This window comes from Bufo bufo, chromosome 2, assembly GCF_905171765.1.
Source record: "Bufo bufo chromosome 2, aBufBuf1.1, whole genome shotgun sequence".
Lineage (NCBI taxonomy): Eukaryota > Metazoa > Chordata > Amphibia > Anura > Bufonidae > Bufo > Bufo bufo.
This window is the reverse complement of record NC_053390.1, coordinates 520164145-520191730: the sequence shown is the minus strand read 5'-3', so window position 1 is coordinate 520191730 and position 27586 is coordinate 520164145. Positions and strand designations below refer to the sequence as shown.

The 27586-nt window shown below is 44.7% G+C and overlaps 1 protein-coding gene across 1 annotated transcript in view; it reads right to left on the bottom strand.

The window, feature by feature from the left end:
- Window positions 1-27586, bottom strand: part of BMP2K (BMP2 inducible kinase) — a 277829-nt gene that overhangs the window by 109427 nt on the left and 140816 nt on the right. Inside the window, exon 3 of the mRNA XM_040417921.1 lies at window positions 2998-3103. Within this exon, the coding sequence (XP_040273855.1) occupies window positions 2998-3103 (106 nt within the window). The remainder of the gene's footprint in view (window positions 1-2997; window positions 3104-27586) is intronic.

Below are 27586 nucleotides of genomic sequence, written 5' to 3'. Positions count from 1 at the left end.
AACCACTTTAAGGAATTGTGAGTTAATTAGAGAGAATCCTTGTTCAGGAATCTTATCAATCAAAGCAGGGAATGGCTTTTTAGTCTCTGATGGACCCAATTACCCATGTGCAGGGAAAACCTGAAAAAGACTCTTTCAATCTGGGGATTGGTGGAGTTCCCTGCAGCACTTCTCCTATGTGTTATGGCTTCAGTTGTAATAGGGGTGAAAAATAAATTTTATGGTTTACCACTATAAGTAATAAGGGGTCAAAACAGCGGCAAGTGCTGCAGAATAAGTTAGAATAATACCCGAATCACATTCACAGCTCTGGTCAGTTTTCCCCACAGTTTTGTGAACCAGGCAAATCGTTTCACCATCAGACAAGACATTTTTTCAGAGCAGCCAATACATTTTATAAGCAATGAAGGAACTTGTTGCCATACTGGATATGCAAATATTATTAGCATGTATGCTTCTGTGCATGTCCAAATTATAAATGGATACATCCAATATTAAGAGAAAAAGTATGCGTTTGTAGCAGGTAAATATGCTTCTCTTGTAGACAAGGGAAAAGGAAAGGTAACAATACATAATGTAATGATAATCGATGCTTTGCAGCTCTGGACCAGGTCTTTACAACCAACTTGGAATCTGCAAGAGGTTACATATTCCACCAGGTACTCCTATTTCCACGCACAGGCCAAACCCATACTTTATCTAATGACTTCTTATGAATTCTGTCCTAACGTGTGTGATAGGAGAATCACATTGTGAACATTAGTGTCAGGGGTTATGTGAGTGCATAATTAAAGGAAATTCATAATTATGATAATAAAGACAATAATAATAATTCTATAACTACTTCTGCTACTAGTACTGATAATAAAATTATATTACCATTACTACTACTAATAATACTAGTCATCATAATCATAACAATATTACTACTAATAATATTACAATATAATGCTACCACCATCACTAATAATAATAAGTCATCTTCATAATATTACCACTACTATTAATAATACTAGTTATCATCATCATAATCATAACAATATTACTACTACAACAAATAAAATTATAATGCTGCCACCACTACTACTACTACTAATAATAATAATAGTCGTCATAATCCTAACAATAATACCACTAATAATGATAATAATATTACAATACTACCACCATTATGACTAATAATAAAAATTATACTAACACTACTCATAATAAAAATTATAATACTACCACCTCTACTATTACTACTACTTACAAAAGTATCAATAAATACCTCTATTACTATTGATACTACTACTACTAGTATTACTATTATGATACATACAGGCTCTGAACAGCACAACCAATGAATTGAGTCTTTTTATGCCTCTACCTATGTACGATTCTCCTAGGTACTCGCCTTCAAAGCCACACGTGTGTTTTTTACTAGCATGTTTATGTGCATGCTTCAGATAGGGACAATGATGTATAATCACACATACAAAGCTGGGAGAGATGTTAGTGCTCCATGACTAAAGATATATTGAATAATAGTGTTGAGCGCGAATATTCGAATTGCGAATTTTTTTCTCGAATATCGCAATTTCGAGATTTCGCGAATATTTAGAATATCGTTCTATATATTCGCAAAATCGAATATTCGTTTTTTTTCTTTTTTTTTTTATTATATTTTTTTCTTTCCCACTTCCCTAAAATTGTTCTTACCTGTCCTTTGGATCCCTGTCTTCCTGGCTGCTCCAGTCAGTGGCGTTTTCAACTTACTGCTATATTCCATATTAGCTAAATTACAATCTAATCTATATGTGTATTTTACGAAATTTCGCAATAGTCGCAATTGCGATGCGAGTAATATAACACGAAATATTCGCATGAAGATTTCAACTTAGCACTGCTATACTCCATATTCTAGCCTAATATGGAATATAGCTGTGCTAAGTTAGCACTGCTATATTCCATATTAGGCTAGAATATGGAGTATAGCTGTGCTAAGTTGAAATCTTCATGCGAATATTTCGTGTTATATTAGTCGCATCGCAATTTCGACTTTTTCAAATGTTCTTAATATTGCTCTAACTTCGTCTTTTAGAAATTTCGTAATATTGCTCTAACTTCGTCTCTTAGAATATTACGAATATTCTAAAAGACGAAGTTAGAGCAATATTAAGAAATTTCGTAAAATACACATATAGATTGTAATTTAGCTAATATAGTGCTATAATCCCTTTTTTTTCCTGTAATTTTTTTTTGCCTCTTCTGAACTTAAGTTTTGTAAAATATGTACACTATTAAAAATTATTACTATAGCAGTATATTAGCTTAAATACAATCTATGTGTATTTTACGAAATTTCGTAATATTGCTCTAACTTCGTCTTTTAGAATATTACAAATATTCTAAAAGACGAAGTTAGAGCAATATTAAGAACATTTGCAAAAGTCGAAATTGCGATGCGAGTAATATAACACGAAATAGTCGCATGAAGATTTCAACTTAGCACAGCTATATTCCATATTCTAGCCTAATATGGAATATAGCAGTGCTAACTTAGCACAGCTATATTCCATATTAGGCTAGAATATGGAATATAGCAGTGCTAAGTTTAAATCTTCATGCGACTATTTCGTGTTCTATTACTCGCATCGCAATTTCGACTTTTGCAAATGTTCTTAATATTGCTCTAACTTCGTCTTTTAGAATATTCGTAATATTCTAAGAGACGAAGTTAGAGCAATATTACGAAATTTCGTAAAATACACATATTAGCCTAGCCATAGTCATTAGCATAGGAACGTTGCCTTATACTATCAAGATAAATTTTCGCAATATGCGAAAAAATAATTTCGCGATAATTGGAATAATTGCGAATATTCGATTTCGACGAATATAACACGAATATTCATGCGAATATTCGCGAAATCGAATATGGCACCTCCCGCTCATCACTATTGAATAATAGAGTTGAGATATGTACATTGACGCTCCACAGTAGTTCATGCTCACCTCTGCAGTACTCCATGAGGATAAGGATCTCCCAAACGTTATCACTAGCCGAGTTAATTGCACAGTCTAAATATCCAACAATATTCTTATGGCCGGATAGCTCTTTCTGCAAAAAATATAACAGAAAATAATGCTTAAAATACAATAAACTTTATAGTATCAACAAGTACACAGAGCAGTATTCAGACCCAGCCAAATTGTATCTACTATGATAACATTGGGATAGTGGAGTAGCACATCATCACATGAAGTGTCAACCATCAGAAGCAAAATCCTATTAGCACTGCAGATATTCCAATCTTTGAGGGAATCTGTCACCTCTGAAACACCCCTCGAACTAAAGTGGTGTATACTGTAAGTGACGCAGAGTCCGGTCCTGTAATTTTTATCTTAATACTCACTAACATGCAGACACTGTGCTCAGACAAACCAGCAGTAAAATGCAGTGAGAGGACTCCTGTACTCCTGCACATGATGGAGGAGTCCTCTTAATGCATTTTACTGCCGCTTTGTTGGAGCACAGTGCTGGAATAGAAGTTAGTATAAAGATAAATGACATAATCGGACTTGGCGTCATCTATACTATACACTGCTCACTCTAGTTTGGGGGTGTTTTGGAGCTGACAGATACCCTTTAATGACCATATTGACAGAAACTAGGACCCACTTGCATGAGGTCTCATGGGATGCATGGATTCTCCATTGTCACTGGTTGCCCATCCAATTCTCAACCACTCAACAAGCAGTGGGTCACATTACATTAACGGTTCTGTTATCATGAATCCTTATCAAGTTCAACAAACCTAAACTTGCATAGACCGCTATTCCATAAATGGGTTTTTCATCCGTATCATTGGGGGACACAGGCTTGAACATGGGTATAGCTGTTGCCGCTAGGAGGTGGACACTAAGCACACAAAGTATAAGCTCCTCCGCTTCAGCTATACCCTTCCTACAGGGACTAAGCAAAATTAGTTTTAGCTTAGTGTCTGTAGAAGGCAGACATCCCTGCGTTGCAGGTCTGCCGATTTCTGTTCTTTTTTGTTTTTTCCTTTTTTTCTAGTGGGAGTTTCAGGCAGTCCTTAAAGCTGCCTGCACTTCCGCTCAGGAAATGGGAGACCAGGGGGTCCCTCAAACCCCCTGCTCCTTCCCGTTCTCCAGAAGCAAAGGAGGACCAGAGGTTCCTATAAAGCCTCTGCTTCCTGCCAGCGTTCGGATCACCACAGCCGTCCACCTCAAGTCCCCTCTGTTCCGGTGTAGCATCCCTCCCCAAGGGGCCGCACACCGAAGGTTGTGATCCGGCTGGAGCCAGGGGGGCAGAAGACGCCGCACAGGTGAGTATATATATATATATATATATATATATATATAAATAAATCAAAAAGAGAGGAGGAAAGGAAATTGGCCCCAAAGTGCTTCCCCTTTCAATACTCTCCCCTCCCCAAGTTTCTGGTCCCTACGAGGCTGGGTCCCTCCAGGAGGTCTCTGCTGGAGGGGGGAGTGTGGGCGTTATGTAGAGTGGTGGTGCTATCGCCCTGTAACATGTACCTGCATTGTTCTGGGGGCGTCCGTTTTCCAGTGCTGGCATGCAGAGTCATGGCCACATCTGCTGTTCCTGCTCTGCAGCGCTCGTCCTCTGCTGCTCTCTCGACGGCGTTTGCGCAATTTTCGCGCAGAGAGGCGCCGCCTCCTGATCGGCGCAGCACGAGGTTCAGGGCCACGATTAATAGAGCCTCCGGATTCTGTGCGGTCTGCTACTGCACGTACGCTGCTGCGGCAGGGGATGGTTGTTCCGGTTCCTGCGCAAGATCGTTTTCGGGGGACAGTCTGTACCGTTATGGACCTCAAGGCACTCAACTGCTTCCTTCGCATCCGCAGTTTACGGATGGACTCCCTGAGGACGGTCATTGTGTCCATAGAACCAGGGGAGTACCTGTCCTCGATAGACATCAAAGATGCTTATCTTCATGTGCCCATCTGCATCAGTCATCAGAGATTTCTCCGGTTCGCAGTGGGTCCTTTTCACTTCCAGTTTGTACTTTGTAGCCCTACCGTTCGGCCTGTCCACAGCTCCCCGGGTCTTTACGAAGATTCTGGCGGCAGTCATGACCCTGCTCCATGCCAGGGGGATCGTGATGATCCCTTACTTAGACGATATCCTGGTGAAGGGTCCGTCATTCCGGGAGACAGCGGACAGCCTGAGCATAGTTATATAGTTATGGATACCCTGGAACGGTTCGGATGGATCCAGAACAGGCAGAAGTCTTGTCTTTATCCATTGCAGCGGTTGACTTATCTAGGCATGGTGCTCGACACATTGCAGGCCAAGGTGTTCTTGCCTCCGGAAAAGCTGATCGCTCTTCGTCTTCAGATTCTCATCTTGTTGCGGCCAGGTCCTGTTCCCATTCACCACGGCATGCGGGCTCTGGGTCAGATCTCTGCCTTTGAAGCGGTTCCCTATGCTCGGTTCCATACCAGAACGCTTCAGCGAGCCATTTTGTCCAGCTGGGACCATTTTCCAGCCTCCCTGGATCGGCCCATGCATCTCCCTGTCCCGGTCTGCCGGGCCCTCAGGTGGTGGCTGGTCTCTCCAATGGTATAGTCGGGCCGCTTGTTCCTTCCTCTCCATTGGAAGGGGTATGGTCACGCGAGGAACGCTCCCTTCCAATCAATGTTCTGGAGTTGAGGGCGATTCAGCTCTCTCTGCGGCATTGGGCCGACCATCTCAGGGGTTGTCTAGTTCGGCTACAGTCCGACAACTCCACAGCGGTGGTGTACATTAATCATCAGGGCGGCACCCGGAGCCCGGCAGTCATGGCGGAGACAAAGCTGATTCTCAGATGGGCGGAGAAACATGTTCTGGCACTGTCGGCAGTTCACATACCCAGTGTCGACAACTCGATCGCCGACTTCCTCAGTCGGGAGCGTCTCGATCCCGGCGAGTGGGCTCTTCACCCGCTGGTCTATCAGGCCATCTGCGAGCGGTGGATGAAACCGGATGTGGATCTCATGACCTCCTGCTTCAGCAACAAGGTAGAGGACTTTGTCCAGGGACCCCATGGCCATGGCATGCGATGCACTGGTATTTCCGTGGAGTCGGTTCACTTTACGTGTTTCCGCCTCTGCCTCTCATTTCACGCCTCCTCTGGAAGATCAGGGCCGAGGGACTGCACATCATGTTAGTGGCCCCTGATTGGCCGTGCCGGGTGTGGCACGCGTCTCTAGTCGCTCTTCTCGCCGACGAACCCTGGTGTCTTCTCTTCGGGATGACCTCCTGTCGCAGGGGCCCATGTTCCACCCGAATTTAGGGCCACTACATTTAACGGCATGACTGTTGAAGCCACCGTTCTAAAGATGCAGGGTTTCTCGGATGCGTTGGTCTAGACCATGATTCGGGCCAGGAAGCAATCGTCTTCCTGAATCTACCATCGGACCTGGGAGTCCTCAAAAGGCAGGTTTCGGCTCTCTCCTTTCTGTTTCAGCGGAATTTGGCTTCACTTTCGGCGGTTCTGACTTTTCTGCAGGGGGTAGCGCATGCTGCTCCCCCTCCCTTTGGGATCTTTATCTAGTGCTCAACGCTCTCCAGTCTTCTCCCTTTGAGCCTTTTCAGCAGGTGTCGCTTCGCTTCCTGTCTTACAAGGTGGCGTTTTTAGTGGCAATCACTTCCATCCGTAGGGTGTCGGAACTCACCGCTCTTTCACGTTGGTCACCTTTCCTGATCCTCCATCAGGATAAAGTGGTTCTTCGCCCCTGTTCAGTCCTTCCTGCCGAAGGTGGTGTCAGAATTTCATCTAAATGAGGAGATTATTCTCCCCTCATTTTGTCCAGACCCGGCTCATCCTCGGGAGCAGTCGCTTCACACCCTGGATTTGGTACAAGCCATTCGAGTCTATCTGTCCGGGACGGCATCTTTCCGGCGGATGGACTCCCTGTTCGTGATTCCAGAGGGGCCGAGACGAGGGCTCGTGGCGTCAAAGTCTTCCATTTCCAAGAGGATTTGTTTGGCCATTGTGGAAGCATACCGCGTTAATGACCGGGCCCCATTCTTCCGGGTGACTGCTCATTCGGCTCGGGCGCCTTTTCGGCGGTGCATCACAGGGCTTTGGCCCTTCAAGTATGCAAGGCGGCTACCTGGTCGTCTTTGCATACTTTTTGTAAGTTTTACAGATTGCACACCATTTTGTCTTCTGATGCTTCTCTGGGGAATAGAGTTTTGCAGACGGCGGTTCTCTGAGTGACGAGAGGGTTGCTTGTTAGGCCCACCCTTGGGGACTGCTCTGTAACGTCCCATGGTCAAGCCTGTGTTCCCCAATGATACGGATGAGAAAACTGGATTTTTGTACTTACCGTAAAATCTGTTTCTCTTCCGTTCATTGCGGGACACAGCTCCCACCCATTCTTTTGGTTATGGGTCTTTTCGGGCCTGTGTGGTTCTGGGTTTGTACATAGTGTGATTTTCTTTGTGTCTTGCTTCTCCTACTGCTTTTGCACTAACTGATTTAGCTTAGTCCCTGTAGGAAGGGTATAGCTGAAGGGGAGGAGCTTACACTTTGTGTGCTTAGTGTCCGTCTCCTAGCGGCAATAGCTATACCCATGTTCAAGCCTGTGTCCCCCAATGAATGGAAGAGAAATTTTACAGTAAGTACAAAAATCTAGTTTTCTACTTGGAATAGCAGATTAAATCCATGCCTTAAACTCGTAACTCGTAAACTCGGTGCCTATAGACACCACACAAGGGGAAAAAAAAAGACCACAAAATACATTTTTCTTCAATGACATCAAGCACCAAATGTTTTTTTTTCCAGCTTCTATGAGTTATACAAAATACAGTTGCTCATATTTCTCATGAATATAGTAAAAAAAAAAAAAAAAAATACAGACGTTTTCACCCAGAGTAGTCTGAAACTCATCAACCAGTGTCCTGTACATCAATACCACCAGTAATACAGGCATTTCATGTATTTTTCAGAAAATTTACATTTTCTTTTTAATCTTATACACAAGTAGAAATCTCATTTTGTTAAGGGAAACCTTTAACAGGACACACACTATAAATCTGGGTATTTACAATACACTAGCCCACTGAATGGCCCTTCTGGGGCCCAAATTAATAAAAAAAAAAAATATGCTTGTGCGATTAGTTAGGGTGTATTTATATGTGGCAATTTTTCCCGCATAAATCTGCCATGTATGATATCACCCTTAGGATTGCAGTGCTAATGCAACGCTGAGATAGGTTAAAATGAGGGGGAGTACTGTATACCCTGCAAGCTTTCAATTTTTTGAGTAAATCAGTGTGTACTGTAAGAAAGAAGAAGGACAAATATATAGGGTGGCCGATGAAAAAGTAGTCCACCTCCAATATCTCCAAATCAAACTTAGTTGTCTATAACAACCGATCAGAGCTCAGCTTTCATTTTTTCAGAGCCCTGTAGGAACTGAAAGCTAAGCTCTGATTGGTTGCTATGGGCAATAAAGACTGATTTATTATTCGGTTTGATAAAAGTGGCCTAATGTGTCAAAGAAGGTACAGCGAATAGTGATTGTGCGAAGCAGATCGAATAAAGAAAACGCAAGGGACCTTTGCCAACAAGTACCCAGGAAAAAAAACTCCAGCTAAATGTTGTATTCAGGGTCTGGTTTGGAAATGGCATCAAACTGGCTCTGCTGCAAAGATGAAGAAACCGAAGCCTCCATCGTTCAGGACTGCTAAAGTTGTGCATGAAATTCTCAACAAATTGCAAATAGCCCCTGAAAATCAACTTGAAGACTGTCTCAGCAAGTTGGTGTATCAGGAACTGAAAGAGTCTGACAAAGCTAAAGGCGTAAATTACTGGGCTTCGTTGCTGACTATTATTGCTGACAGACATTTGGACCAATTGCTGTACTTCATGAGGGGTGAATCTTGGTTTTATTTATCAGGTCACGTGAATTCCCAGAATACGAGGTACTGGTCCGCTGAAAATCCCCATTTGACTCCCGAAACACCACTTCACAACCAGAAAATTAGCGTTTGGTGCGCAGTGTCAGGAACACGAATAGTGGGCCCAGGTTTTTTCAAATCTACTGTGAATTGTGCAATTTACCTGGACATGAATAGTTTTACAACAAACACCAGAAGAAAAAAATTTCCTGATTTTTCCAACAAGATGGGGCAACATGCCGCACCTCACGGAATGCACTGGCACGGGTTCATGAAATGTGAGCAAGGGGTTTGGCCACCACATTCCCCAGACTAATGAGGGATTCAAGAGCATATTAGGGAAAAGCTGCACTGGGGAATTTCTAATAACTTGTTACATAAGTAGCCATGAAGTAAAATTTACTTGTGTCTAGATAATACTTCAAGTACAGTATTTATAACAAACTTGCATCACGTCACTAAGTAATGTTTGAAAGACTATTGCCATTTTATAGTGATAGAATATCACAAGGAAATGTCACCACTTTATGATCATGAGGGTCTAACCTCTGAGACCTCCACTGATCCTGAGACTAAAGGGGCCTAAATAATCAAGAAGATGTAGAACTACAACAGCAATGTTGCCCCTTCATTTTCAGGATCAGTGGGGATGCGCGATTGGAACCCCACCAGTCATGACATCATGGCATACTCTAGCAATATGCTATCACTAGAGAATACCCTTTTAACTTTGCTTGGGACACAGCACCATTTTCAACTCGCAGTTCCCCATCCCAACCCCGCTGTTTGGTGTAAACCCTAAGTTAGGGTACTTTCACACTAGCGTTTTCTTTTCCGGAATACAGTTCCGTCCTTGGGGCTCTATACCGGAAAATAACTAATCTGTTTAATCCCCATGCATTCTGAATGGAGAGTAATCCGTTCAGGATGCATCAGGATGTCTTCAGTTCATCAGGATGGAGATAAAACCACAGCATGCTACGGTTTTATCTCCGGCCAAAAAAACTGAAGACTTGCCTGAATGCCGGCATTTTTTTCCATAGCAATGTATTAGTGCCGGATCCGGAATACCGGAATGCCGGATCTGTCCTGTGAAATGTGAAAAAAGTTGAAACTGATCCGTTTGTCCATATGACGAACGGACAGACGGATCCGTTCTTGCAATGCATTTGTAAGACGGATCAGGATCCTGATCAGTCTTAAAATGCAATCAGTTGGCATACGTTTTACCGGATCCAGCAGGCAGTTCCAGCGACGGAACTGCCTACCGGATTCCTCTGCCTCAAGTGTGAAAGTAGCCTAAGGTCCATTCACATGTCCACAATTTCGTTCCGCATTTTGCGGAACTGAATTGCAGACCCATTCATTTCTATGGGGCCGCACGATGTGCGGCCCGGATACGGAATTGCGGATCCGCACTTCCGGGTCCGCAATTCCGTTCCCGAAAAAAATAGAACATGTCCTATTCTTGTCCGCAATTGCGGACAAGATTAGGCATTTTCTATTAAGTGCCGGCGATGTGCCGATGTCCGTGTTTTGCGGATACGCAAAACACACACGGACGTGTGAATGGACCCTTAATATGGTGATTTATACATCAAATATTTGTTTCTATCAAGTCAATTTTACTTCATGGCTACTTATGTAACAAGCCTCAGTCATTAGTTAGATCTGACTCACATTATGGAGAAGACATATCAAGACTAGCAGAGCAAATGAAAAAGCAAAATAGTAGTTCACAGGAATGCAGTTGGATTCATCCTACTGAAAAATAGGAGACTTTAGTTGAATCATAATTGTTTTATTATGCGGTATTACTGATACACTTTTGCAGATTTTTTTTTCAGCTAAAATATAAAGAAATGTATATTATGTATGGTTTCATCGGGGCTTTGAGCACCTAGTTGCACAGCATATCACTGTACAAATCACTATCATGTACCATCAAAGCTATATCACTGAATGTATGGAGTATAAACATTATCTGTAATAAGTTCAGGATGAAAGCTTATTCCTATTTACATATATCAACATATAAAAAAAGGGGGCCCAGGTACAAGTGCAATTACAAAATCACATACAGTGGTGCATAGAGATGAGTAACACATAGGTATGATAAATACAATAACCTATAATGGAAGGGGGGGGATACTGTTCCTAGATATGACTTTAGATGTCCTAAGGCACATTGCACCCCCCACAATAAAGGTGACCCCGTATATGAACCGATCCCGAGTGGCGCAGAGCAAATAGGAATTTTGTTCATCATCACTACCAAACCTACAGTAGGTGATTCCTTTGTATAGCGCATGCATCTATCATCCCCTGGGAATTTTGGCTCTGCTACGCTACCGCAGCGCCACTCTGGCAGATTGCATTTGGCGGGTTATTCCTCAGCTATGACTTCATCTGTGGGTGTGATTGTAGCAACTTCCAGGCGCTGCAAGCCTACATGTGTTTGGACAGTTGCACACTGGCTGCACTCCTGACTATCCATATGGGCACGAGGTCCGAGTTAGTGGCTCCATTTCGAGCCCAGTGATTGCTACCATTTTCCTGAATCTATGGTGGTGTTTTATCAGGCCACCTATGCAATCCTATTAATCAGCATACCGAATAATGTTGTTTTTGTATTTTTTCCCCCCCCAATAATTAGTCCCCTTATGAATCTATATTTGGGGGAACGTGTTGGGACAGTGTGGGGGATTTAACAGAGTGTATTAGGTATAGGTTTCTGCATGGGGTTGCTCTTTTTAAGGTGGGTGTTAGATCATCTAGGGTTGTATCTAGGGACAGTGGCCCACTTCACATAGCTCGTCTACCCCCAATTGCCAGTTATTGGATTTATCATACCGACTTATTGCTATGAACCATTGTATGCGATTATGTACACTGCACTTGTGCCTGGGCCCCGTTTGATATATTTGTAAGGTGGAACAGTCTTTTATTCTGAATTTATTACAGATTATGTTTTATACTCCATGCATTCGGTACTTAAGTAGCAGCAAATGAAACAAAAAGCATATTTTCATAGAAGAAATCTGGGGAAACAAAACAACTCAACCACAGACAAATGCAAACAATGTGGTTGGCTTTTTCAGAGGAAGAGCTGTTAAGGGAAGCTCAATGAGAAAAAAAAATACATATTTGAATGCAAAATAGTTTAAGAAGTCCCTCTTTATCTTGTTGGCAAATGCAAAGGACTTAAAAATTAACCATTTCATGGTCAAGGAACACAGTTCAGAAGGTTCACCAAGGGTATTGTAAACAATGGACTACCAGCTGTTGCTCCTAACTATACTACAGGACAAAAATGAAGTCTTGTAATTCGCCATCACCCTGTATGTACAAACCTTTAAGGTGCTAAAGTGGGCCATCTCAATAACAATACTATATTAGGAAATTGTTGGAGATCTACAGTGTATTTATACTGGAACACTGTGTGAGTGATGCATCAGGATCTCCCCTCCATGCATCATGTGCCTCATTCAGAATGCAGCACAGGCTAAGAGCTACAGCCTATTGAGACCTGGAAGCCCCAACCACATAATTGGATGTGTTGGAAAAAGTGTCCCTAACACCAAATTTTTCAGTGTCTGTATGCCAGAAAACTGGTGTCATACTACATCCTATATAAAACACTGAAAGATCCATTTGTCTTTACCCTACAAAGAATTTCATGAACCACTTAACAACCCATGATGGATATATCCATGATAGGTGAGCAGGGTATGTATTGATTGGGCTCACAAGCTAAGCCTGCTCGATAAGTGGCAGATGCACGCGGTGTAATACAGATGTCACCTGACTGGAACTGACCACTGATCATGCCAATCTCAGTCATTTAACCCTTTGGATGCTGCAGTCACTAGTGACTATGGCATCTGAGGGGTTATATATATATATATATATATATATATATATATATAGGGTTGGGGTTTCCTTTGTGCTCGGATCTGAGCCCCCCATAGTGAAATCTCAGGGTTTTGATCGGCTACTATTGCAACCTGGGCCTTCTCAAAGCTCCCAGACCTTGCAGTAGTAAGCTGCCTGTTAAGCCCTGTAAAAATCCTAGTGTTCTATTGCAGTCTATGGTACAAGCGATCAGAAAAGATTGCCTAGTCAAGTCTCCTAAGGAGACTATAGTTACATTTCCCATCCATCTAAAGTAAAGGATGTTCAGTTATCAGAAGAATAAAGAGAAAAAAAATTCTGCAGGATGTTTATGTACTATATGTATTCATTCGTACATATATTGTCGTGTACTTGTATGTGATGCCCAGTCACAGCTGTTTGGCTCTCCACCCATAGTTTCACTCTTAATATGAGTACACCTCTTTCACTTTCAGAGATGCTAGAAAGCAATTAAAGTAAAAACACCCAAACAAGGACAAGGAGTTTACAGATGCCTCAAAAATTCCCTCCAAAACCACTTTTTGGTTAACGGGGTTATCCCAGGATTAATGTAAAAAATAAAAATCAGACATCATATAGTATATGGCAATATCTTTCTAGCAAAGCTAGAACCAGCCCTGTACCTCACATGGATCAGAGATTTCCCCTTTCATTGCTCTGCTACATTTATATCAAGCTGGGAGCTCAAGGGGAGTGTCTTTTCTGCTGCAGCTCAGGGGGCGTGTCTGTGCTCTGCCTATCACAGCTCAGGAGGCAGTTGAAAGATGAAACTGAGCATGTGCGGCCTTCTCAGTGAGCAGGTCAAAGAAATAAGAAAAAGAGCAAAGAGCAGGTGGTGCTATACAGATACATTTTATTGAATAACTCAATAGCTATGCATAATTTTTAATTACATGCAATAAAAAAAGTATTCAGATCCAGGTCCTGGTTTGAAAACTGTAGAATTTTTGTCATGGGACAACCTCTGTAAGCGAATAACATTAATTATCCCAGTACAACAACAACTGCCTAGATGTGTAATACATTCGGCAGCAAGCGAACAGGTACACAAAAAGGACTGACAGACTTTGACAAGGGTCAAAGACAACTGGGTTTGGGCATGTCCAAAGTGGCAAGTCTTGTGGGGTGTTCCTAATATGTAGTGGATGGCACTATCAAAAGTGGTTCAAGGTAAGACAAATTGTGAACTGGCTACAGGATCATGAACTCCCAAAGCTCAATGATGTGCGTGGGAAGCGAAGACTCCAGTCCGATCTCACAGAAGAACTACTGCAAGGCGAATGACTGACAAAGTTAAAGAGGACCTTTCACCGATCCTGACATTGTGAACTAAGTATCATGACATATACAGCGGCGCCCAGGGATCTCACTGCACTTACTATTATCCCTGGGCGCCGCGATTGGCCAGCGCTACAGCCTAGGAGAAGGAGACGCCCAGCAGAACAAGGACAGACTCCGCCTACTATAACCAAGTCCCCGAACATACCGGAGGACATAACGGGAGAACGGAGCGGCGCCCAGGGATAATAGTGAGGGCAGTGAGATCCCTGGGCGCCGCTGTATATGTCATGATACTTAGTTCACAATGTCAGGATCGGTGAAAGGTCCTCTTTAACACTTGAGCTAACAGAAAGTTGTCAGAAAACACAGTGAATCACAGCATGCATCATGCTGCTCATGGTGCTGCATAGCTGCAGCCTGGTCAGAGTGCTCAGGCTGTTCCCTGTCTACTGCCAAAAATGCCTACAGTGGAAACATGAGCACTAGAACTGGAACATGGAGCAATAGAAAAGAGGTCACCTGATATGATGAAATCACGTTTTCTTTAATATCAGGTGGACAGTTGGGTAAATCAAACACAATGTAGGCATGGCAAATGAATACTAAGTGTCTATTTTCTCTCCTAGGTTTGTCCACTACCGCACTAACAGCTTACACAACAAAAAACACATAAAAAAGTATTAATTTATTACCAGTCATTATGGAGCTGATATACAGTGGTTAAAAGGAACCCGTTACGAACCTAATGCTGCCCAAAAAATGGGCATCTAGAAATACTAATAGGCTACCTAGTTACAAACAAATATATGTTTTAATCTGAAATGTTGCAGTTGTTAAAGCGTTGGCTCCTGCCATCTGCCCTGTGCTCCCGAGCACGGACACCACTCCGCTCACCTACTTCCCCGCTCCCAGCAGCTCTGGCCCATCTACTCGGCAGGACTGGCTACTGGAATAGCTACACTTCTCCCTTGCAGGCTGGGGCCTGCTCCTGCTCGAACCCGTAAGGTAAATGCTCCTTCTGCCACTTAAACCAATGGCTGGCAACTTTCGGGTACCGTGTACTGACTTCTGCCTGTTTCCTGGATTTAACCCTTTACTGCCTAATCTTACCTCTTCCTGATCTTCAATCTGATCCTCAGCTGACTGCCCTGACTTCAGAATGTACCCTACAACGATGTCTCTTAACCCCAGTCAGCAGTCACTTGAAAAGGGGCTACTCCAAGAGGTAGCGGCCTCGCATTTCCCCTGCAGACGAGTTCGGATCCCTGTATAAGGCCTCATTCACACGACCGAAGTGTTTTGCGGATCCGCAAAACATGTATACTGGCCGTGTGCGTTCCGCAGTTTGCAGACCACACATGGCCGAAACCATAATAGTAAATGCCTATTCTTGTCTTGCCTATTGTGGACTAGAATAGGACATGCTCTATCCTTTCCGTGGAGCCACGGAACGGAAACACGGATGCGGACAGCACACGGTGAGCTGTCGCCATTTTTTATGGCCCCATTGAAATGAATGAATATGGCTGTCTGAATGGGCCCTAAGGATTACAGGGTAAAGACCATGGGGTAGTGGGGCGAGGAGTGGCTTTAACTTCGATAACTCCCTTAAGAGTAGCCATAAGCCAAATCTGTTCCAATGAAATGGCGGATCAACATCTGCTTCTTAATAGCGGTTCAAAAATAAGCTGGGTGGCTCTCCAATGTCTTCTCCCTGCCTTACTTGTCTTGATTGACAGGACCAATTTTTGTAGCATAAAGGATCTGCCAGGTTTTCTTTAACAAGTCTTGAAAAATAATTTAGAAAAATCAGCAAAGGAAAATTTAAAAGGAAACTTGAACTGAAGTAACACAGGCAAAAACATATCGTAAGCCCTTACTTCTGTACCAGTTGTGCAAAATTACCAGGAAAAGCTGACACGCTGTACATGGGTTTCCTGATAGAAATGTAAGCAGTTTTTTTTACTGAATATTTGCTGATCTAGCACTGCAGCTATCAACAACAAAGGCTGAATGACTCAAAGAGGAAACAAGTGCAGAAAACATGAAGGCCTAAGCTATAAATAAAGTGTAAGGGTAACCTTAATGTATCAGCATGAATCCCATTGTCCTTCTTCTAGATATTAAAGGGAAGCTGTCATCAACTTTATGCTGACCGTACTGAGGGCAGCATAAAATAGTGACAGAAATGCTGATTTCAGCGGTGTGTCACTTATCAGCTAAAAGTAAGTGGTTGCCGAGAACCAGCATCATAATCATTGCAGCCCAGGCCTTGAAAAGAGTCCAATCTACCTGAGAAGAGTCATGGTTATTCATAATCTCCTGCTCTCTCCGCCCATCTGCTGATGATTGGCAGTTCTCTCCTAGGGAGAAAACCTGGTAGAAGACTGTCAGTCATCAGCAGGTGGGCAGGGAGAGAGGAATTCATGAATAACCAGGACTCTTCTCAGGTGGCTGGGACTCTTTTCCAGGCCCAGTCTGCAATGATTGTGATGTTGGTTCTCGAAAACCACTTACTTTTATGACCGACCGCTGAAATCAACTCACCTGTCTCTGCTTTATTCTGCTATTAGTATTGGCAGCATAAAGTTAATGACAGGTTCCCTTTAAAGCAAAACTATTTTCTCCCTGGTATTACAAATGGCCACATCAGACAACTATTGATTTAGCAGCTAAATACAGAATCAAAGTCGATCAAAATGATCTGCCAAAAGAATATTCAAGATGTATGATAACCTTGGAAAAGCCAACTTTAGATGAACAATATACAAGCAAGGGGGATTTCCAAGTGTGTTGGTACACACAAATGAGATGTCAAAGTTCTACTCATTCTTCTAACCCAGATTATACTCACTTTGCAAATTAATAGTTTGCCAGGAAACAGCTGTTTCACCCGCAAATTAAGTCAGCGCAGCTGGGCACACATGGGCACGTCATGTCCACCTGTTGCAGCCAATTGCTGCACGAATTAACTACAAAATCCTGCATGCATTGGCTGCTAATAGTGAGTGCACCTTGGCCCCATGCAGCCAGCCACATCGTGTGGCCAAAGACTTATAAGGGGTCTCTCGCATGGAACCCCGCTCTACCAACTAAAGATGAGAGTTGCTCTACAACCGCATCTCCCATTCCGGTAAACCCAGCCACAGGACAGCTATTTAGTTGAATAGACACCATGTGATGTTACATTTCCTCTGCAGTGGAATTCAGGAGGGAGCCTGAAATAATTATTATTGTAGCCCTGCCAATACTTAAAAACATGCCGCAGTCAGAGACTGCCTGATGTGGGGATATGATGGTGCCACTCAAACACATTAGCGCAACACGGCTGCCACTATCTAGTATTCATACACCATATCTTTCCATTTATAAGATACACTTTTTCCCCCCAAAAGTAGGAGGTCTTATAGGGATCTGATATGGGGTCTGCTCTGAGGATCTGATATGGAGGTCTAATCTGAGGTCTGATACGGGTGTCTGATCAGAGGTCTGATATGGGTGTGTGATCTGAGGTTTGATATAGGGATCTGAGATCTGATGAAAAATATTTTTTTCTTATTTTCCTCCTCCAAAAACCTAGGTACGTGTAAAAAAAATATAAAAAAATAAATACGGTATATAAAAGTCCAGTATTGAAAATGACCAAATGCAGTGGTGATTGAAATTCTGTGAACCCTTAAGTTCGGCCTACAACAGATTTTCACACAAGTCCTAAAAGTAGATAAAGATAACTAAATCAAACACAAGTCAAACATATTACACTTGGTCATTTATTTAGTGAGCAAAATATGCCAATATCATATGATTGAGTGAAAAAAGTATGTGAACCCTTGCTTTAAGTATCTGGTGTGCGCCTCTTATGCAGCAATAACTGCAACTAATAGGATCACACAACTAATGGAAAAGTGTTTAACGTCCACTAAATATATAGAAATCACTGCCTGAAAGACGTATTGAAGAAAATAATAAAGTATTTATAAAATATAATGATGATAAAAACGGGAAGAACTGAATATCACTTTCCGTGACTATCAGGCTTCCAGACTCAGGTGAAGTGATGTAGGAGTGGGATTAGATCCACATCACAACCTAAAAATCTGGACTAGATCCCTATCCAGCTAGCACATTGGTGCTAATATTACTGGTAAGGGAAAAGGACACGGCCGGTGATCTTGTACTAGGACACGGCTCTCTAGGTAGGGTGCAGTCTTGTACCAAACAGCGCAACAGCTGATTTGGTTGTACACATGCGGTCTGAGACCGAAACCCTATATTCATCTGTTAGGGTATGCTGTTAGAGATAGCTGAGTGAGTGTCCACATATATCTATATCAGCACCTTGTGGATGCTATACACTGGTTTGGTTGTTACCAGGGTGTAACAATCCTACAGGCTCACCTGAGTCAGAGGACCGCTGGCTGGAGGTAGGAGTGGAGCCCAGTGGCAAGGACCGCAGGCAGGTAGTAGGTAGGGACAAGCAGAAGAGTAGTCGGCAGGCAGGCGGTGGGTCAGGGCAGGCGGCAGTAAGCGTGGTCAGACAATCCGGATGGCAACGGTGGTAGCAGTTCAGTAGGTAGGGACAAGCAGAAGAGTAGTCGGCAGGCAGGCGGTGGGTCAGGGCAGGCGGCAGTAAGCGTGGTCAGACAATCCGGATGGCAACTGTGGTAGCAGTTCAGTAGGTAGGGACAAGCAGAAGAGTAGTCGGTAGGCAATTCCTGGTCAGCAGTGGACTTTCAGTAATAGCAGGAGCAGCAGATGAGGAGAAGCTTGATCAAGGCTCAGGAGCTCAATAATCAGCAAGCTAGAGTGCAAGGGGCTGGACTTATATAGGGAAGTACCAGGTGTGGGGAATCAAGGGTGATGAGCAAGGCTTGGCAAGACTGAGGTTACATAATAGGTTTCAGGGAGTAATGTCCAGAGAGGACGGTAGCCTAGTAAGCAGGGCTACCGCCTGGGATGTGGCTGGTCATGGGTTCGAATCCCGACAGTACTCCCCCCCTTCCAAGGTGACCTCCGGGCACCGCAGGGGCAGGCTTACGGGGTGCCGTTGGTGGAACTCTTTTACCAGTCTGGGGGCGTGGACATTTTCTTCTGGCTCCCAGGAGTTATCCTCGGGAGGGTAACCCTCCCACCCAATTAGGTATTGTAGTCTTCCCTGGTGGATCCTGGAGTCGAGGATCTTTGCGACAACGTATTCTTCTTCACCCTGTAACCTCACGGGTGGTGGAGGGGGCGAGTGGCGGCCTGTGAAGGTGTTCTCCACGTATGGCTTGAGGAGTGAGCAATAGAAGACAGGGTGCACCCTAATGGAGTCCGGAAGGTCGAGCCGGAACGTGACCTCGTTGATTTGTGCGGTGATCCGAAACTGACCCATGTATCTTTGGGTCAACTTTTTGGAGGGGACCTTCAATCTGAGGTTCCTGGTGGACAGCCACACCTTGTCTCCCACATGGAAGCCCGGGGTGGGTTTGCGACGTCTGTCTGCTCCCTGTTTAAAACGCCTCTGGGCGAGCTGGAGGTTTTCTATAATGTTCTTTTGTGCCTCCTGTAGGGTTGTTAGGCGTTCGGCAACTGCTGGGAGGGTGGAGGCGACGGGCAGGTGGGGAATGAACACCGGGTGCGAGCCTGTGTTAGCAAAGAAGGGGCTGTGCTTGGTTGAGCTATGCTCAGCATTGTTGTAGGCGAACTCGGCCGTGGGGAGATGGTCAAGCCAGTTATCCTGCAGGTGGGAGCTGAAACAGCGTAGGTACTGCTCTAGGGTCTGATTAGTTCTCTCAGTCTGCGCGTTTGACTGAGGGTGGAAAGCGGAGGATAGGTTCACTTTAACCCCGAGCGCCAGGCAGAAGTTCTTCCAGAACTTTGAGGCAAATTGTACGCCTCGGTCGGAGACCACGTCGTCCGGGATCCCATGCAGCCTGAAGACCTCTCTGAGAATTAGATCGGCTGTCTGTTTGGCGGTGGGTATGCCTTTGTAGGGGATGAAATGGGCCATCTTGGTGAGACGGTCGACCACGACCAGGATAGTGTTCATCCCTTTTGAAGGAGGAAGGTCTACCACAAAGTCCATGGAGATCGAGCCCCAGGGGCGGGAGGGAATAGGGAGGGGTTGTAACAGACCCACGGGGGAGGAACGAGGAGTCTTATTGCGGGCACAGACCGCGCACGAGGAGATGTACCTCTTGATGTCCTCCTTGTATGGTGGCCACCAGAAGGAGCGGGAGAGAAGCTCCTGGGTCTTTCTTGTGCCAAAATGGCCGGCCAGCTTGGAGTCATGATTGAGTTTGAGCACTTCGAGCCGTGCGATTTCTGGTACATATAGTTGTAGGTTCTGATGAAACCAATGACCGTTCTTAAACGTAAGGCTGACATTCCCTGTGGGGTGGGCGAGGAAGGGGTCATTTTCGTATCCTTCTTTGATTGTGCCCAGGAGTTCTTTAGAGTAGGTGGCCCCTACGACCCTTCTCTCGGGTAAGATGTTATTTTGGCCCTTGTTACTCTGTGAGGGCTCGGAAAACATTCTGGAGAGGGCGTCAGCCTTGCCGTTTTTTGATCCAGGGCGATAGGTGATGAGATAGTTGAAGCGGGAAAAGAATAGGCTCCATCTGGCCTGTCTGGCTGAGAGTCTCTTAGCGCTGCGGATGAACTCGAGGTTCTTGTGGTCAGTTAGTACGATTATGGGGTTGGTGGCTCCCTCCAGCAGGTGTCTCCACTCGGAGAAGGCATCCTTGATCGCCAGTAGTTCTTTGTTCCCGATGTCATAGTTCTTCTCGGAGGGGGACATCTGGCGGGAGAAATATGCGCACGGGTGTAATAGCATCCTCTCCCCTGTCCGTTGTGACAAAACTGCCCCCACCGCAGAGTCTGATGCATCCACTTCGACTGTAAATGGGAGCTCGGGGTTCGGGTGGATTAGGATTGGGGCAGAAGTGAAAAGGAGTTTCAACTTGGTGAAGGCCTCCTGGGCCTCGGGTGTCCAGGAGAAGGGGACTGCCTTCTTGGTGAGTTGGGTGATTGGTGCTATGACCTTGGAGAAGTTCCGGATAAACTTCCGATAGAAGTTGGCGAAGCCAATGAATCTTTGTATCTCCTTCTCGTTTTTCGGAACGGGCCAGTTCATCACAGCTTGGACCTTCCCCGGGTCCATACTTAGGCCCTCTGGGGAGATGATGTATCCGAGGAACTGAGTGGTGGTTCGCTCAAACTCGCATTTCTCTAGCTTGATATAGAGAGAGTTCTGTCTGAGTCTCTGCAGTACCCTGCGGACGTGTTCGCGGTGCTGCTCGAGGTCTTCAGAGAAGATCAAGATGTCGTCCAGGTAAACGACTACAAACAGATCCAGCTTGTCCCTGAGGACGTCGTTAATGAAGTGCTGGAAGGTGGCGGGAGCATTGCAGAGTCCGAAAGGCATGACCAGGTACTCGAAATGACCATAACGTGTCCGGAAGGCAGTCTTCCATTCGTCCCCAAGGCGGATTCGGACGAGGTTGTAGGCCCCTCGAAGGTCGAGTTTGGTGAAGATCTTCGCTTCCCGGAGTCTCTCAAGGAGTTCGGAAATCAGTGGGAGTGGGTACCGGTTTTTTACGGTTATGTCATTAAGCTTTCTGTAGTCTATGCAGGGACGCAGGGAGGAGTCTTTTTTCTCTACGAAGAAAAAGGGGGCTCCCGCGGGGGAGGTGGAGGGCCGGATGAACCCCTTCCTCAGGTCCTCGTCCAGGTACTCTTTCAGAGCCTTGAGTTCAGGCTCTGAGAGGGAGTAGATACTGCCAAAGGGTATTTCGGCCCCGGGCAGCAGTTCTATAGGGCAGTCGTAGGGTCGGTGTGGTGGCAGCTTGTCTGCGTTTTTCTTGTCGCAGACATCCTGGAACTTGCGGTATTGAGGGGGTAGCAGATCCTTGACGGATAGTTTTGAGATGGTGGTGTCTTCGGGTGGAAGGACGGGTTTGTGGGAGCAATTTAGCGTGAAGAACTCGGATGGGAATCGTATGCAGCGGGTTTCCCAGTCCACCGAGGGGTTGTGGGTGGCCAACCATGGGATGCCCAAGATCACTGGGAACTTCGGGGAGGCGATCAGAGAGAAGTGGATCTTTTCACAGTGATCTGGTTCTATGAGGAGTTGTAGTTCGGTGGTCTCGTGAGTGGCGGAGAGTGGGGATCCGTCGACGGTTTCCAGGTCAACGGGGGCTGCCTTGATTGTCAGTGGAATGTTCTTTTCGCGGGCGAAGGTTAGGTCCATGAAGTTGCCTCCCGCCCCGGAGTCTAACATCGCTGAACAGGGGAGTTGTCGCCCCTCAATGTCGATGAGGATGGGGACGATGAAGTGGGATCCATGAGCCGCCGTGTTGTTATTTTCAGGGGCTGCTGGCGGGGTTGGAGTCTGTGGTTGCTCCTTTAGCTCCGTGACGGCAATAGTCTTTCGGATCTTATGAGGACATTTGATGGCAAAATGACCCGGCTCCCCACAGTAGAGGCAGAGGTTTTCGGCCAGCCTTCTCTCCTTCTCAGCTGTGGATAGAGACCTACGTAGAGCGTCGACCTGCATAGGTTCAGTTACTGACTGGGGGTCGCGCTGGGCGGTGGAAGAGAAGGAGTAAGTGGGTCTGTGGTCCGAGGACCAAAGTCTTTCTTTCTTCCTCTCGGAGAGTCTTTGATCTACCCGGATGCATAACTGAATGAAGTCATCCAGATCGTCCGGGGCCTCAACTCTGGCGAGTTCGTCCTTTATTAATTCTGACAGGCCTCGCCGGAATTGGCTTCTCTGTGCCGCTGGGTTCCAGGTGGTGTCCGTGACCCAAGGGCGAAACTCGGCGGTGTATTCGGCGACGGAGCGTCTCCCTTGCCGCAGACCATGTAGTCGCGCCTCGGCTGTCGCACAGCGGTTGGGGTCATCGAAGACTTGGCTCATGGCGGTGATTAAGTTGTTTAGGTTGTCCAGGAGCTGACTGTTAGTCTCCACGTATGGTGATGCCCATGCTAATGCTTCATCCGTCAGGAGATTGACCACGAATAGCACCTTCTTTTTCTCGGTGGTGAAGGGGGCCGGGTACATCTGAAAATAGATGCGGCATTGGTTTAGAAACCCCCGATACTGGCGTCTGTCGCCGCTGAATCTTGATGGGAGTGGCATGCGGGTGTCTGCGGGTGCGCCGCGGACGTCCAGGAGTTGCCTCTGTAGTTCAATAATCTCCCTCTGTTGGCTTTGGACTACGCCTTGGAGCTGGGCAAATTTCTCCTGATATGTAGTACCAAATTCTTGAAGTTCGGAGACCTGCTTACACAGAGTGGCCATTGCGGACTCCATAGTGGGGCTGATTATTCTGTAACAATCCTACAGGCTCACCTGAGTCAGAGGACCACTGGCTGGAGGTAGGAGTGGAGCCCAGTGGCAAGGACCGCAGGCAGGTAGTAGGTAGGGACAAGCAGAAGAGTAGTCGGCAGGCAGGCGGTGGGTCAGGGCAGGCGGCAGTAAGCGTGGTCAGACAATCCGGATGGCAACGGTGGTAGCAGTTCAGTAGGTAGGGACAAGCAGAAGAGTAGTCGGCAGGCAGGCGGTGGGTCAGGGCAGGCGGCAGTAAGCGTGGTCAGACAATCCGGATGGCAACGGTGGTAGCAGTTCAGTAGGTAGGGACAAGCAGAAGAGTAGTCGGTAGGCAATTCCTGGTCAGCAGTGGACTTTCAGTAATAGCAGGAGCAGCAGATGAGGAGAAGCTTGATCAAGGCTCAGGAGCTCAATAATCAGCAAGCTAGAGTGCAAGGGGCTGGACTTATATAGGGAAGTACCAGGTGTGGGGAATCAAGGGTGATGAGCAAGGCTTGGCAAGACTGAGGTTACATAATAGGTTTCAGGGAGTAATGTCCAGAGAGGACGGTAGCCTAGTAAGCAGGGCTACCGCCTGGGATGTGGCTGGTCAATTTTGTCGGGGTTCGAATTCCGACACAGGGTTCATCTCACTTGCCAGCTATTGTATATCGTGCAGCTAGGTAGATCCGCTTACAACGCACCTGCGCCTGGTTCTAATATATGAACCGTGTCCTTTTCCTTTACCAGTAATATTAGCACCAATGTGCTAGCTGGATAGGGATCTAGTCCAGATTTTTAGGTTGTGATGTGGATCTAATCCCACTCCTACATCACTTCACCTGAGTCTGGAAGCCTGATAGTCACGGAAAGTGATATTCAGTTCTTCCCGTTTTTATCATCATTATATTTTATAAATACTTTATTATTTTCTTCAATACGTCTTTCAGGCAGTGATTTCAATAACTGCAACTAAACTTTTCAGATAATTGTTAATTAGCCCTGCACATCAGCTTAGAGGAATTTTAGCCCATTCCTTCATACAAAACAGGTTTAGCTCTGTTATATTGGTGCCCGACCCCCCTTCCCCTTGGCCATTCCAAAACGTACTTTTAACTCTTTGGCAGTATGGCTTGTGTGCTTAGGGTCATTGTCTTGCTGCATGACCCATGTTCCCTTGAGATTCAGCTCACAGACAGATATCCTGACATTTCGCTTTAGAATTTGCCAGTATAATTCAGAATTTATTGTTCCATCAATGATGGCAAGCTGTCCTGGTTCAGATGCAGCAAAACAGGCCCACACCATGATACTACCACCACTGTGTTTCACAGATAGGAATGCAGTGCTTTCCATTCTCCAAATGCTTCTCATTTAAACCAATAATTTGTACTTTGGTCTTATCTGTCCACAAAACATTGTTCCAGTGCCCTTCTGAGTTGTCCAGGTGATCTTTAGCAAACTGCAGACAGCCAGTAATGTGCTACTGGGAGAGCAGCAGCTTTTTTCCTTGCAATCCTGCCATGCACACCATTGTTGTTCAGTGTCTTACTGATGATGGACTCAAACATTAACATTAGCTAATGTAAGAAAAACATTTAGTTGCTTAGAGGTTCCAGTGGATATAAAAAGTCTACACACCCCTGTTAAAATGCCAGGTTTCTGAAAAAAATGAGACAAAGATAACTCATTTCAGAACTTTTTCCACCTTTAATGTGACCTATAAACTGTACAACTCAATTGAAAAACAAACTGAAATCTTTTAGGTAGAGGGAAGAAAAAATATTAAAATAAAATAATATGGTTGCATAAGTGTGCACACCCTTAAACTAATACTTTATTGAAGCACCTTTTGATGTTATTACAGCACTCCATCTTTTTGGGTATGAGTCTATCAGCATGGCACGATTTTCAATCGGATTCAGGTCTGGGCTCTGGCTGGGCCATTCCAAAACTTTAATCTTGTTCTGGTGAAGTCATTCCTTTGTTGATTTGGATGTATGCTTTGGGTCGTTGTCATGATGAAAGATGAAGTTTCTCTTCATGTTCAGCTTTCAAGCAGAAGCCTGAAGGTTTTGTGCCAATATTGACTGGTATTTGGAACTGTTCGTAATTCCTTCTAGCTTAACTAAGGCCCCAGTTCCAGCTGGAAAAAAAAACTGCCCCAAAGCATGATGCTGCCACCACCATGCTCCACTGTGGGTATGGTGTTCTTTTGGTGATGTGCAGTGTTGTTTTTGCACCAAACATCTTTTGGAATTATGACCAAAAAGTTCAACCTTGGTTTCATCAGACCATAACACCTTTTCCCACATGCTTTTGGGAGACTTCAGATGTGTTTTTGCAAAATGTAGTCTGGCTTGGATGTTTTTCTTCTTAAGAAAAGGCTTTCGTCTTGCGACTCTACCCCATAGCCCAGACATATGAACAATACGGGAGATTGTTGTCACCTGTACCACACAGCCGGTACTTGCCAGATATTCCTGCAGCTCCTTTAATGTGGCTGTAGGCCTCTTGGTAGCCTCCCAGACCAGTTTTCTTTTCGTCTTTTAATCAATTTTGGAGGGATGTCCAGTTCTTGGTAATGTTACTGTTGTGCCATATTTTCTCCACTTGATGATGACTGTCTTCACTGTGTTCCATGGTATATCTAATGCCTTGGAAATTATTTTGTACCCTTCTCCTTACTGATACCTTTTAACAATGAGATTCCTCTAATGCTTTGGAAGCTTTCTGTGGACCATGGCTTTTGCTGTGGGATGCGACTAAGAAAATTTCAGGAAAGACCAACTAGAGCAGCTGAACTTTATTTGGGGTTAATCAGAGGCACTTTAAATGATGGCAGGTGTATGCTGACTCCTATTTAACAGGATTTTGAATGTGATTGCTTAATTCTGAACAAAGCTACACCCCAGTCATAAGAGGGTGTGCACACTTATGCAACCACATTATTTTAGTTTTTTTTTTTCTTTTCTTCCCTCCACCTAAAAGATTTCAGTTTGTTTTTCAATTGAGTTGTACAGTTTATAGGTCACATTAAAGGTGGAAAAAGTTCTGAAATGATTTCTCTTTGTCTCATTTTTTTATAGCACAGAAAACTGACATTTTAACAGGGGTGTGTAGACTTTTTATATCCACTGTTAACTTGGGTTCTTTTGTGACCTCGCAGACTATTACACACCTTGCTCTTGGCATGATCTTTGTTGGTCAACCATTCCTGGGGAGGGTATTGACGGTCTTGAATTTCAATTTGAATACAATCTGTCTTAGGCCTCATGCACACGACCGTTGTGTGCATCCGCGGCCGTTGTTCCGTTTTCCGTTTTTTTTTTCGCGGACCCATTGACTTTCAATGGGTCTGTGGAAAAATCGTAAAATGCACCGTTTGGCTTCCGCGTCTGTGATCCGTTTTTCCAGTCCGTGAAAAAAATATGACCTGTCCTATTTTTTTCACGGACAACGGTTCACGGACCCATTCAAGTCAATGGGTCCGTGACAAATCACGGATGCACACAAGATAGTCATCCGCGTCTGTGATCCGTGTCCGTTTTTCCTATCATTTTCAATGGAAACTTGACTTAGTTTTTTTTTTCACTTTTCATGTCCGTGGATCCTCCAAAAATCAAGGAAGACCCACGGAAGAAAAAACGGTCACGGATCACGGAACAACAGAAATCCGTTTTGCGGACCGGAAAAAAAAAACGGTCGTGTGCATAAGGCCTGACTGAGGATTAGTGGTCCAAACTCTTTAGAAATCGTTTAGTAACCTTTTCTAGGCTGATGAGTATCAACAACTCTTCTTCTGAGGTCCTCAGAAATCTCCTTTGTTCATGACATGGTACACTTCCACAAATGCACTTTCAGAGATCAGACTTTGATAAAACCCTGTTCTTTAAATAAAATGGGTTGCTCACGCACATCTGATTGTCAATGCATTGACTGAAAACACCTGACTAATTTCACCTTCAAATTATCTGCTAATCCTAAAGGTTCACATTCTTTTGCCACACACAGACATGTGATATTGCATCATATTCCTTAATAAGTAAATGACAAAGCCAAATATTTGACTCATTTGTTTTATTTGGTTATTTTTATCTACTTTTAGGATTTGTGTGAGAATCTGATGTAGTTTTAGGGCTTATGCAGAAATATATAAAATACTGAAGGGTTCA